At 32.4% G+C, this 12655-nt stretch overlaps 3 protein-coding genes across 4 annotated transcripts; all 3 read right to left on the bottom strand.

The window, feature by feature from the left end:
• Positions 1-217: 217 nt before the first annotated feature.
• On the bottom strand, positions 218-2123 carry LOC108812808 (UDP-xylose transporter 1). Its single transcript, XM_018585174.2, has 7 exons — positions 1859-2123; positions 1513-1697; positions 1351-1418; positions 1143-1275; positions 900-1061; positions 530-799; positions 218-444 (listed from the first exon to the last, which is right to left on the bottom strand). Exons 1-7 carry the CDS (start codon positions 1977-1979, stop codon positions 358-360), a joined length of 1026 nt encoding a protein of 341 aa, XP_018440676.2. The 5' UTR covers positions 1980-2123; the 3' UTR covers positions 218-357.
• Positions 2124-2726: 603 nt separating this feature from the next.
• Positions 2727-5484, bottom strand: LOC108812807 (uncharacterized). Of its 2 annotated transcripts, none has more exons than XM_018585171.2 (13): positions 5365-5484; positions 5052-5149; positions 4863-4974; positions 4679-4795; positions 4417-4521; positions 4226-4309; positions 4022-4137; positions 3835-3936; positions 3634-3747; positions 3488-3544; positions 3345-3411; positions 3187-3240; positions 2727-3085 (listed from the first exon to the last, which is right to left on the bottom strand). In XM_018585171.2, the coding sequence occupies exons 2-13, from the start codon at positions 5069-5071 to the stop codon at positions 2882-2884; spliced, it is 1152 nt and encodes a 383-aa protein (XP_018440673.2). In that variant the 5' UTR covers positions 5072-5149; positions 5365-5484; the 3' UTR covers positions 2727-2881. The 2 variants fall into 2 exon arrangements, with proteins under 2 accessions (XP_018440673.2, XP_018440675.2); XM_018585173.2 differs by having other exon boundaries at positions 5052-5162; positions 5365-5471.
• Positions 5485-8481: 2997 nt separating this feature from the next.
• LOC108812809 (cytokinin riboside 5'-monophosphate phosphoribohydrolase LOG1) lies at positions 8482-12326 on the bottom strand. The gene is made up of 7 exons (XM_018585175.2): positions 12123-12326; positions 10708-10805; positions 10530-10560; positions 9747-9846; positions 9141-9211; positions 8899-9042; positions 8482-8815 (listed from the first exon to the last, which is right to left on the bottom strand). The coding sequence occupies exons 1-7, from the start codon at positions 12225-12227 to the stop codon at positions 8723-8725; spliced, it is 642 nt and encodes a 213-aa protein (XP_018440677.2). The 5' UTR covers positions 12228-12326; the 3' UTR covers positions 8482-8722.
• Positions 12327-12655: the final 329 nt, after the last annotated feature.

The raw sequence follows: 12655 nt of genomic DNA, 5'->3' as shown, positions 1-12655 counted from the left end.
ATATAAAAAAAAAATTTCTTTACCCCTAGGCCCATATAAGCACCAAATAATATGCATAGTTGGTCTTTATACAAAATGGTTAACTACCGCTTAGCGATTTCTTAAACATTTAGAAAATTATTTCGTGACTCTTGATTCCTTTTTAGTAGGAGTACAACCATCTTTACATTTCATTTAATGTTCAATAGAACATAAGTGAATAATGTAGCTGTGAATATATAAAGGGCCATTGACTGCTTCATTTTTTTTTCTCAATAACAAAAACTTTATCAATGAATTGAAAAAAATACAAAAGTATATAAGCAAACAGAAGGAAAGAGTTACTGTACTTAAAAAAAAAAATTATGTTGTAATCAATCACACTGCAAAATGCTTATCTAGTTTCTTGGCTTCATGATTCTCTTTTTCTTGGCTCAAGAGCGGCGTCGTATCCCTGTCTTTCCCCTATTAAAAAGAAATAAAACCAACTTAGTAATAGTTATGAATAAAAACTTTATATGTTTTTTCTTGTAGTTGGTGTGATATGTACAATAAAAGCGGATTCGGCGGAGCCTTGTTTGGATTTAGAAGCAACAGAGCAGAAGTAGGAGTAGAGAAGCATGCCAAGGACCGCGATGAGGATTCCTGCGATGTTACGAGGAGTAAAAGGATCATGGAGGAGAGTGTAACCAAACGCGAGCACCAAACACGTTTTGAGATGCCCCAAGACTTGGTACGTCACCGGAGATGTCTTTCCAATCACTAAAAACGTGCTGAAGTTAACCGAAACCGCTATCAAACATGACAACGTTATGAACCCCTACATGTATATACAATATTATTCATCACGGTCAAGTTTCTTAATCTAGTTCTACGTTAAAAACTAATTCACAATGAATATAATATTGATGTGAAAGTACCACGACGATAGGAGAGTACTGGAAGGAGAAGACATTGAGTCGAGTGAGGTATTTGTCGACAAAGGGACCAGAGACGAAGAGTATTGCGGCTTGAAACGGGGCCGATTGGTAAAGGAGTTGTGTTGATGTCACGTTCAGTTTCTTCTGGATTGTGTTTGTTAGCTTTCACCAAAGCATTTAATTATACATTAATATTATAAATCATTTATATATTGATTTTATATGATATGAATTAAAGCATACAATTTGGCCGACGCAAGTTGTGGCGATAGCAAGGAGAGAGAGAACAGAACCAACAAAGTTGAGCTGAAGATCGGTGATTGATGCTACTCCAACACCAACCAGCAGCAAAAATAGTGAGAATTTTATCTTTTGGCTGCAAGATAATACACATATTTTTGAGTATATGTAAATAATAATAGAAATAATTAGAGAACAAACTAAGGTTCACCTAAACTTCTTATTGAGGAAAAGAGTTTCCAATAGAACAGTGAATGGTATGATAGCAAGTTTGGTCATCTGGCATTATTCAAGGATAAACATCAAAATTGGTTGGTCAATCATAAATAATGGTTACATGATGAAAATCAAACATATGTGTGTATATATATACTTGATAGAAGCCGATGGAGTTGAAGCCCAGGCTGAGATTGAGAAGACCAATGGAGATGCCATTGAGGAGGCCAAAGAGAACAACAGTTTTCGTGTCTATTGCTTTATTTTCAAAGAAGTTCAGTCTATATGCCACATGAAGTGTGCAATATGTTACCATCAAATGCCAACTTGTTAGTGTTGTCGCTGCAGCAAAACCATGTATCAGAACCAGTCATTACATTAGTATCGGATCAATGGGTTCGATCATAATATATTAAATTTACAACATATGTGGTCACATTGATTGAATGATTCAATAGATCATCTTTAGAAAAAAGTAACAACAGGGAGTAAAGTAATAATACCAAAAGGGAAGCCAAGATTGGTCATCAGAGCTTTGTTGCAAATGACAATGGAAACAGAAGATGCAACCGAGAGAAACAATGCTCCAATCACACCCATTTGCATACTCTTCATCTCTCCCATTTTGTTTCCTCTCTCTGACTGTCTCTCTCTTCACAATCCTTCAAAATCTGCCAAAGGAAGAGAGGAAGAGAAACTTATATGTTGATAAGAGAAAGCGAAGGATTGAGGTGAGGAATGAAATGCAAAGAGATATGTGAGGTTTTTATTCTTTGCAAGTCTAAAAATGGTTGGTGCCTAACACCAAACATCTAGTAGGTCAGTCTGTTCTTCCTAATTTATAATATTTTCTTAATTATGTCCTTTCATATTACACAAGATACATGAGGAAAACTAGTATGATGTTGCTTAATATGTGTTCTTCCTCATAAGAGGCTACTACTAATGATATGAAAGCAAACTTCTAACCAAAATTAAAAGCCGGTGAAATTAAAGGGAGACATTATGATTCTCGATGGACAGAAACAATTGACTTGAACTAAAAGCAAAAAGGAAGGTGAAACTGAAATTCTCAAGACTTTATTTTGGAGAACATATTGTTAAACATTAGAAAAATATAAACAAAATCGAATGTTTGATTGGTCTAAACTCTAAAGCTTCACACTCACTCCAAAGTCCAAACCAAGAATATTCGAATTGGCCTTTCAGAATCAAAAGAAAGAAATCTACATTGTAACACAAGATTAAGAAACACACAACTAATTTTCAATCAAATTGAGATAATTAACTAGTGTTTGACCATTCTCCAAATACATCAACTTAGAAATTTTCAAACCAGAATTTGATCGATCAGTTCGCTTCATGGTAGACTTGTGAAAAATCAAGAAATCAAATAGAACACAACATGAAGTTTAGTCAAAACATATAAATCTCACACAAAATATCAATAAAAAGGGTTTGACATGTTTGATATACATAGGAAGTGTTTTTTTTCTATATAATGACATTATATAAAAATCTGTAATCTATCCTTTGACCATCCTCCCAAGGTACTCTTTATCAGCGTCTGCTAATCGCTTCTGAAACATAGTCCACTCCTTTTTGCATCTCTCTCTCACTCCTTGCCATGGGGCTTTCCCATTCTCTGACTTACCTTGACTTCCAAGCGAAGGTATCACTTTGTGAATGATCCATTGCGAATCTACAACGCCAATCTTCTCATGAGCAGGCTGCACAAGAGAGATTTTATTATAATCAATCCCGAATAATTTATAAAGAACCTTAGCTCGAGAAAGTAGAGGGGGCAAAAACAAAACAAAAAACTACTCACTTCAACGCATCTTCTGAGAGCAAAGTCTAGACCCCATCCATGAACCAGATCATTCTGCAACAGAAACATATTTCAAATCCTCAGCTTAGAAGGTGAGAGACTAAGTATCTTTCTCCTAATGTGATCGTTGACAAAAGAGCTGAGAGCTAAACACAAACCTGAATCATATGCCACACACATCGCCATGCTTCTCGAGAAAACACAGGCGCCATTATTTCTACAAACCTGTGTGAGGGACAAAATCTCAGTACTCATAATGACAACACTGAAGATGGTAAAGAGAAGTTAAAAAGAGATTTACGCAGCGCAGGGAGGTAAATGTGGGTCACTGCACCATCCTGCTTTTTCTTTAGTATCTCTGTTCACCAGTAAAAAAAACAACAACACATTCTTAATTCAGAACCCAAAAAAAGGAGGAGGCTAAGTATGGTTTAAAGAAAGACTCACTTGTGAACCTCTCGGTCACCTCGCCTCTTTGTCATTTCCCACGTAAGTCCATTGTTAGGCTCTAGACCTGGTTGAGAAATCTCTAAGCCATGCTTCTTAACTAACTGAATATACCTGAAGTTTGAATAAAAAAATCTCATTACAAAAACGTAAAAAAAAAAATGACTTTGAACTATTCCAGAGAGAGAGAGGTAAACTTACTTATCCGCATTGAAGTGCTCCACACCAAGATCTTCATCCCATATAAATATGTACTCGTAAGCTGACACGACATCAGGATGCAAGAACCTCTTCGCATACCACCTGCCAACACCAGTCAAGAAGTTCTCTAAAACATTTTTTTTTTGCTGATGAAGGCACATTGTTTAAAAAGTAGCAGATGACTAACCATTTTGTTTGCTTTCTTGTACTAATATGAATAGCACTCTTAGACCACTCAAACTGGTCCCACTCTGTTGTCCGGCCATCATAGTGGAAAAGCAAAATCTGGAAATCTTCAGAAAACTGACAAAGAAGAAATCAGATTTCAGTGGAATCAAAAACCAAATGAAATATTACAAAATAGCGGTGAAAACAAAGTGTAAAAAAAAACCTTCTTAACAACAGTATTAATATGGTTCCTCTGCTCAAACCCAACTGTAAATGTCACAAGATATTTTGGCTTCTTCTTCAAATCCTGCAAAAGTTTGTTACTATTTTAAAAACAAAAAAAATCACAATCTATCATGTTTATTAATAATGCTTACAAAAAAAACAAAAGAAAGAAAAGAAAGCTGGATATACTTCATTAGGTTCACCCCATAATCTGCGCAAGTATAAATCAGTTTTTGCAACAACAATCCCTGGAGGTAGTAGCTCTGCACCACGAGGGTTGGTGGGAACATATATCTGCAATACGTACACGATAAGCTTCATTTGAAATGAGGCACTATTCAAGCTAACAAAGCAAAAATCTACTGGGTTCTTGAGCAGATAAATGATTTTTATATTCAATCTCATATACTGAAACTGCCTTAAAGCTACAGAACAAAAATGTTAAAAAGACCTGAGGAAACTTTCTAGAACCGAAATGTTCAGGAGATTTGTCGTCACGACCAGATAAGAGTTTGCCATCAGACAAGGCGACGTCAAGAGATGATATAAGAGCCGAAGGTAAGTTAATCTGCACAGATGAATACGAGGTTATAAAAAGAAGAATATGAATCTAACAAAGCTTATCTCATATATACCTTAAAAGAAAGAGAAGGTAATGAGACGCCAATAAAAGTGCCAAAGACGATTCCAAGGATTGTTGTCATAATAACTTTTGCGTTTTCGTTTGTTCTTCGAGGAGCTAAACCACTGCAACAGAGCTAATCAATAATAAATCCTTTTTTTTTATTTATTCAACAAAAAAAATCAAAAAACAAAACATATACCTTCTGTGCATTGTTCCCATTGCTTGGGGGAATATTTCTCTAATAAAACTCAAAATCTTGAGGAAAGCTTCCGTCTTTAAGCAACCGAAACCCCAACACTGTTGAAAAGAACTGACCAGCGGTTATGATAAACAATGACTGGTTTAGTGTTTTTTTTTCTTTTTAACATTTTTGTTAATTGTGACAAGTCTTAATCTTTCAGTTTCAGTTTCAAATCCGAAACATGTAACTGTTCATAAATCGTTTCGTTACATAAAATCTCGAAAACAGGTGAATGAATCGAAACGAAGAGGTGTGAGAGAGATTTACTTACAGGGTAAGAACTCGGAGATCTGACGAATGAGAGAGAGGGAGAGTAGAGAGTGAGAGAGTGTGCGAGAGGTGAGAGACGAGACGAGACGAGGCCCTCCTAACTATCCTTTTTTAAGAACTTGTCAAAGGCCCAACATACTTTCTTTTTTATTATTATAAAATAATGATTTTTGATCCCAAAAAAATGATAATATGATCAAAAACGTAAAACCTCCATTATTAGTGCACGCATTTGTTCTTTTCTCTCTTTTAAAAAAAAAAAATTAAACTAAGCATTTTATTATTTTAAATACATTGTTTCGAACCTACAAGATTTTAAATTTTAAAAAGGATATTCTTCTGTTGACTTCATGTTCGTAAGACTTTTTAATCAGTCATTGCAACGAAAAAAAAAAGATTTTATGCCTAAGAAGATGAATCTGCATAAGTGGAATCTTGCATTCAATCCAAACTATGACATTGATTTATAATCGACAGATACGAGATGTGTATAATCTATCAGATCTCAGAAAAACATTGTTTCAAAAACTGTTAGGAAATCAAAATCTCATATCAAAAACTAAGACAAATATTCTTTAGTGTATATATAAAGCAATATCTAATCCTAATCCGTATAAAACTCTTTGGAAAGAAGTTCAAAAACAAATTTATACAGTCATTAATACTATCTCCAATAGTTTATACTATTTTTTATTCTAAAATAGAATAACTCTATAATAGAGTTGGAGTTTACTTCAATAATACTCTATTTAAAGTAAAAATTAGAGTGTTTCAAAAAAAAAAAGTAAAAAATTAGAGTAATTTCTTTCAAAAAAAATTAAAGTAATAAACAAAAAAAACAAGTTATTCTATATTCAAAGTAAACCTATTTTTACTCTATTATAGGGTAAGAAATATAGTAAAAGTAGTACTATTAGATTATTTTTATTCTAAACTCTATTTTAAAGTGGAAAATAAAGTGGGACTGGAGATACCATATTACTTCATCATGAGTTTGAAAAGCCTAACAAATCGAACTAAAGCTAAAGATTTTCAAATAATATTCAAAATACTAAAAAACTTTTAAATGTGATGATTTTAAGTCTAATGAAAAAATAACTTTGGTTTGTAATATGTACATGCAATGGGACCTAGAGGAATGGGTTTGTGTTGTATGCATTGTACGAAATTAGGCTAAGCGTAATGCCTACGGTTAGATATGAACAATATTTATATGCTAGTAAAGTTGGACCGATTAGACCTGAGAAAATCTAGCTAGAACTCTGAAGTCAACTATGTCCAATGCTCGTCTAGGATGTATAGGGCGCAGTGAAGGTCGCCAAGAACAGCTGCTGTGCTCTTGGATTTTTGACAGGTTTCTACTTGGCCCGACTAGCAGTCGGTGACCACATACGACTGCTGCGCTCCCAAATCTTTGACAGGGCTCTCTTTGGCCTATCAACCGTTTGGTGAAGGTCGCATAAGTGGTCGTTAGCTGCTAGGCATTGAACGAGTTCCTTCTCCATTCGGCAACAGTCGGTGAAGGTGGGCCACAAATGGCCACTAACTCGTATCGATCGGTGCAGGTCTCCACAAGTTTCTACTACATATTTTTTGATTATTTCTGATGTTAAACCGTTTTATTTTCTGCGGTTATAGGTTGTGAAACAGCTCCACAACCTATAACATACAAGATAAAATAAATTGAAAATTACTATGCATAAGTGTTTTAAACCAAGAAAACATAATACTTTAAAAGGATATAATTTAACTGTGAAATCTTAGGGACAAATGCATGTTATGTTAGTACAAACTTTTCGTTTTACATTGTTATACTATGAATGTGAATTGATTAAGAAAGTTCAATATATATCTGATGGGATGAAGCAATAATTTATTAGCTTTTAAATTTAAAGCAAAAATCATACATTCGCTCATGATCTGTGGATCTGAGATTTTCAATATATATTTGATGGGATGAAGCATTAATTTATTAGATTTTAAATTTAAAGCAAAATCATACATTCGCTCATGATCTGTGGATCTGAGATTTTCCATCCAGAATGTCATCAATCTATCAAATTGTACCTTACTATATCTTATATACAATACATAATTTATTGTTGAACTAATAATTCTTTATTTTAAAATATTAACAACCATAATAGCTACAGAAAAAAATTATGCACATTTTAATACAGTTACAACCAATTCATTTATAATACATATATTTCAGTTTAAAATTTACAGTTATATTTCAAGCAATCATCCACCATAAACATGACCGGCTCATTATCTTTGATGTCCCTTGGCAAACAATTTTTTAGGTCACATAATTATTTATTAATTTTAATAGAAATTAAAATATTATTAAAATAAAATTTTCGTTTTTCAATTATTTGTAAACAAAATATTATATAATTAAAATAATTTATATTAACATTTACACTGAATAGTATATACTCCATATGTTTTAGTAAGATGTAGGTTTTGGATTTTAATACATATTAAAACATATTAATTTTAACTATAAATACATATTTTATGATTATCGATTTCCATTAATTTATATTAATAAAAATTCAACAAATACATTTTTTTGAAATTTTATCATTAGTATCTAATAAAAATGCATAACACAAAATATAGATTTTTTTTTGAAAAATACAAAATATAGATTTTAAACAAATATTTTCTTCCAAAACATAGATTTTAATGTAAAGAAAAGTAGATTAGTAAAATTTAGATCTCTAATATCAAAATTTGGAGTGGCCCCAAGGTGGTGCACTCATCGCTGCCCCCATACTAAGCTAAGCGACTATAATCACATGTTCAAAACAAAAGAAATAATTCGAAAGATTAGAAAAAATAGATTTAGTTCGTCAACAACAAAAATAACAGACGGGATGAGGTAGCACAAGTGGTAAGGGCCTTGGGAGCCAATGGTCATGCTTCTGGGTTCGAACCACCTGGAGGGGAACTACCTCTTCCATGTCACCAAATGCAGTATTGGATGTTGGGCCTTGTCCTCAGCCCAGGTATAACCCTCCCGGGTGAAGTGGACCGCTGCCTGACTGGGCCCGGGGGAATAATCCGCGTAAGTGGAGAACCCTCGGATTATCAAAAAAAACAACAAAAATAACATCAACAATTGAGTCGTTAGTGGGAAATATTACGAAATACAAACAAAAAACCATTTTCTGTCTTTTCCGAAATATATGAAACAGCAGAATCAACTACACAAAAAGAAAAAAGAAAAAAAAAAGAGAGCCAGCTTATGTTTTCCGGTTGCTGGGACTAAGTTAACAATCAATAAAAAGGAGCCCAATTTGGAGAAACATTCAATTGGGCTTATCCTAATTAAGAAAGTTAGTCCATCTTCATCTTGAGATTTCACAAGTGGGACTCAGACCGATTTGCTCCATCTCCCAACTTTTCTTTGAGGCGACTTTCTCATGCTTTGGTACATATTCCTATATTTTGAACCAAAAAGAAACATTTAGAAACAAAGTTTAATTAAAATATACTTTTAAATAAATTAAAAGGAGAAGACAACCTCAAGTTTCTTGACAAGGTCTTTAGCAGAAGGAGCAGAGACAATGATATGACGAGCAGTTGGTGTAATGAAACCTTCTTCGACTGCTTTGTCTATGAATGATAACAACGAATTGTAGTATCCTTCCACATTCAATAGTCCCACCTTCGGATTCATTTTTAAATTATACAATAATTAGATATAATTCATTAATTATGAATTTTTATAAACAATGTAGCTATAAATGGAGGCGAAATGATTACTGGTTTATCATGGATTCCTAGCTGTGCCCAAGTGATTACTTCAAGAAGCTCTTCAAGTGTACCATATCCACCTGCGTATATATAAAATCCACCATTAGTTTTCATTTATTAAGAGCATCTCTCACCTCACTCTATTTTCACTATAAAATAGAATTTATAATAAAAATGTTCAAATGGTATTCTAATTTTTATTCTATAATAGAGTAAGAAATGAGTTATATAGAGTAAGTTTTCTTTTGTTCACCACTCTATTTTCCACTCTAAAATAGAATATCATTGGAGTATATCACAACTCTAATAAATAATTATTCTATTTTAGAGTGAAAAATAGGATGAACCATTAGAAATGGTCTAATCAAAATTTATATAGAAATTAGGGTTTTCGATAGTACAACGTACTAACAACATTTGTCAAAAAAAGTACCAAAAACATATAGTAAAAGACGGTAAGAAATTGTAGTAAACGATGATGATATTAATAAAAATCGCATGTTTGCACCATGTTACCGAATGGTAACACGAGATGGTACACGTTGTACCAGTACAATATTGCGAATCAAAACAATTACATTAAAAATGTGGATAAGAAAAAGAAAGGAACCCAACCAGGCAAAGCAATAAAAGCATCAGAGTGCTTAGCCATTTCAGCTTTTCTTTGGTGCATGTCTGCTACTGCCTTCACTTCTCCCACTGTCTCTCCTGTTATCTTTATTCACAAATACAATTTACAAATTATTACTAGTTATAGCCATTCAGTTACCACTTGTGTATTTCACTCTTATGTATATTCCAAAACAAAATGACAAAATGACAAAAGGTCTTACACACTCACACCACTTGTTCTATGGTATCCATTCCATCCTCCCACAAAATTTTATTTTACAATTTGTGAATCTGACAAATGAGTCGACAATGTAATTTACAAATCCAATTTTATCTATATGCAATCATATGTTAGCCCATTATGTTATAAGAAAGGATACGTGTAATGATGATTTAGTCTCTCGAGATGGTTGTCTTACATTTATCACTTTGACACCTTTCGTAGAAAGCTAATCATATTTTGGGCAACATGATTGGTGACATTAATTTATTGTCTTATTTAAATCGAAAGCTCTAAATTAACTACACACTTGAAAACAATTTTATAACAAAAAATACAAGATAAAGGAAATATGAAAATACCACTGCCCAATAAATTGGGGGCATTTTGTCTCAATTGAACCCTCTCTCATATAAGACAAATATGCGATACATGTTTAAAGATAACATTTCTGAGGTTGATGTATATATTCTATTATCTACCACCAATTTGATAAAATTATTTATTTGTGTATGAAAAGTTGTAAAAACCAATAATACTATTTTGGACTTATGTTTCGGAAGTACCTCTTTTGGCATTAGTGTCTTGGGGATAACCCTGTAGACAGTAACAAGACAAAACAGTTAGTTTAAGATGTCAAAAATACTACTACTACACGTATGCTCAGATTATACCTTTTAATATGTTTGCATTTGTAACTTTAATGACTGGAGATACTGGAACTAAAAAATGTAGAAAGCTAACCCGATGACATGGCGACCTCCATTGTAAACAGCTTGAGAAATCAAACCCATTAAACCAATGCTCCCTCCACCATATACAAGATCTATATTTCTTGATACCTAGGAAAGAAAACATTTGGTTTTAGTAGTTGTTGTCATAGCTAACTAGTAAATACAACTGTCTATGAAAGAGATAAAAAAATCATACACGTAACAATGGATAGCCCTTTTTTCAAAAAAAAAAAACAATGGATAAATATATTGTAGAAAAACTTTTTAAATGCGGAAACTCCGTAATCACATTTTCTGGTAAGAGTACTTACGAAAGTACATGAAAAAGATGGCAAAAAGTATGAGTTTTCCAATCACAATTCAACTAAAATAATTTTGAATTTCATCCCCTTTTAAGCTTTGGACTATATTTTACCAGTGACCATAGTATGCACAAACTGACGATGATATTCTTTCGAATAAAAATCATCTAAAGAAGATAATGGGCAATCATAAAAAATATATGAAAAGTTGACTTTAGGTTGACTCCACTAACTCTAAATGGTTAAAATGATTTAGTGAAGACATATCATTGAGTAAACCCAACCTTTTTTTGGTGGTCAATGTAAATTTATAATTGATTTGACATGCAGCATTTGATATTCAAAACAATATATTATTGGTAGCGCAAAATTGTTCGGACTATTATCATTATAGATGCATTCGTCTTCTCTCTGCTATTGCTAATAATTCCTCTGTTCCATAATACATAAAGTTTATAAAGTTTTGATTTATTGCACAGAAATTAAAAAAATTGTCTTTTTCTAAAAAGTAGTTTTAAAAATATAATTTAAAACATATTCAACCAATTATATAAATGACTACAGCATTTAATTGGTTATACAATTTCTAATAAAGTTAAAAATAACATAAAAATTAAAATATCATCTATTTTAAAACAACAAAATCCTTCTAAAAAATCATTTATTATAAAACGGATGAAGTATATACTAATTATTGTTCGTATGTTTCGAGTGAATACAAAGTCATTAAGAAATGGTATAAGCTATCTGTGCATTTTTTTTTTAGTTTGTTTTGATAAATGCCAATTTAATAGTAATATAGAGTTAACCAAAATGAGCCATGAAAAATCTGAAATAGAAGGAATATCATGTGGTTTTGGTTTTCCACCGTTTTAAAATCTGAGACATGAGTCTTCCTAAAAACTTGGAACTCCAAAGGTTTTCAACTTGAGAGAGGAAAAACAGAGACTTTTTGGGGTTGCTCATAAGCTGTGACAAAAGGTTAAAAAGTTCAATCTCCAGATTCAAAGCTACTTTTCTTTTTACATACAAAACGAAGTGCTAAGAAACGCAAATAATAAAGAACACAATTCTAAAGAAAAGAAAATACAAGAGAACAAGAAGAAAGAACTTGGAATTTTACCAGTTCGGCTCCGAGTTCGATAGCAGCATCTCTGTAACTGGTTTTATTACCAGCACTACTTCCACAAAACACACATATTCTCTTGAACTTCGGTTCAAGTTCCATCTCTTTCTTTTTTTTCTTTCCAGTACACAGTTTTGTTTTTAAAATATTGAAAGAAGAATCTATTTCTCGTTGTGTGTTGGTGTGAATGTTCTTTGTCACATATATATATAGAATATCAGAGGGTGGGATAATATACCCTAGCTCATACGCTTCCTAATAGTAATATCTTCAAAAGAAACTTTTAAAATAAATTAATAAATAAATATTGGCTACATGACTTTGACATTCTTTTTTCCTTCCTAATAAGACATGAGTTTGACATTCTTTCCTAATAAATACTTAAATAGATAAGAAATTCTTGAGAGAAAAAACTTAGAATATATATTTTGTTATTCGTTATGTAATAATATACAATTACAATGTACCGACTTGTCTTTGATAAAAGGTTCACATTCATAATATCACGTTATAGCTATTTAATTACCACA

The sequence above is a fragment of the Raphanus sativus genome, chromosome 6 (assembly GCF_000801105.2).
Source record: "Raphanus sativus cultivar WK10039 chromosome 6, ASM80110v3, whole genome shotgun sequence".
NCBI classification, from domain to species: domain Eukaryota; kingdom Viridiplantae; phylum Streptophyta; class Magnoliopsida; order Brassicales; family Brassicaceae; genus Raphanus; species Raphanus sativus.
The sequence above is the reverse complement of the archived record's forward strand: the minus strand, read 5'-3'. Positions and strand labels throughout refer to the sequence as shown.

Bases quoted from the DNA above. Each gene is read 5' to 3' on its own strand.
- LOC108812807 (XM_018585171.2), bottom strand. From the start codon at position 5,071: ATGGGAACAATGCACAGAAG. The intron at 4,975-5,051 runs GTATATGTTTTG...GCTCTGTTGCAG, and splicing joins ATGGGAACAATGCACAGAAG to TGGTTTAGCTCCTCGAAGAA. The intron at 4,522-4,678 runs GTCTTTTTAACA...TACGTATTGCAG, and splicing joins GTTCTAGAAAGTTTCCTCAG to ATATATGTTCCCACCAACCC.
- LOC108812809 (XM_018585175.2), bottom strand. From the start codon at position 12,227: ATGGAACTTGAACCGAAGTTCAAGAGAATATGTGTGTTTTGTGGAAGT. The intron at 9,847-10,529 runs GTACTTCCGAAA...TTGTGAATAAAG, and splicing joins AGACACTAATGCCAAAAGAG to ATAACAGGAGAGACAGTGGG. The intron at 9,043-9,140 runs GTAATCATTTCG...ATGAATCCGAAG, and splicing joins TAGGAATCCATGATAAACCA to GTGGGACTATTGAATGTGGA.
- LOC108812808 (XM_018585174.2), bottom strand. From the start codon at position 1,979: ATGGGAGAGATGAAGAGTATGCAAATGGGTGTGATTGGAGCATTGTTT. The intron at 1,276-1,350 runs GTGAACCTTAGT...ATTATCTTGCAG, and splicing joins TTCCTCAATAAGAAGTTTAG to CCAAAAGATAAAATTCTCAC. The intron at 1,062-1,142 runs GTATGCTTTAAT...CTTTGGTGAAAG, and splicing joins CAACTTGCGTCGGCCAAATT to CTAACAAACACAATCCAGAA.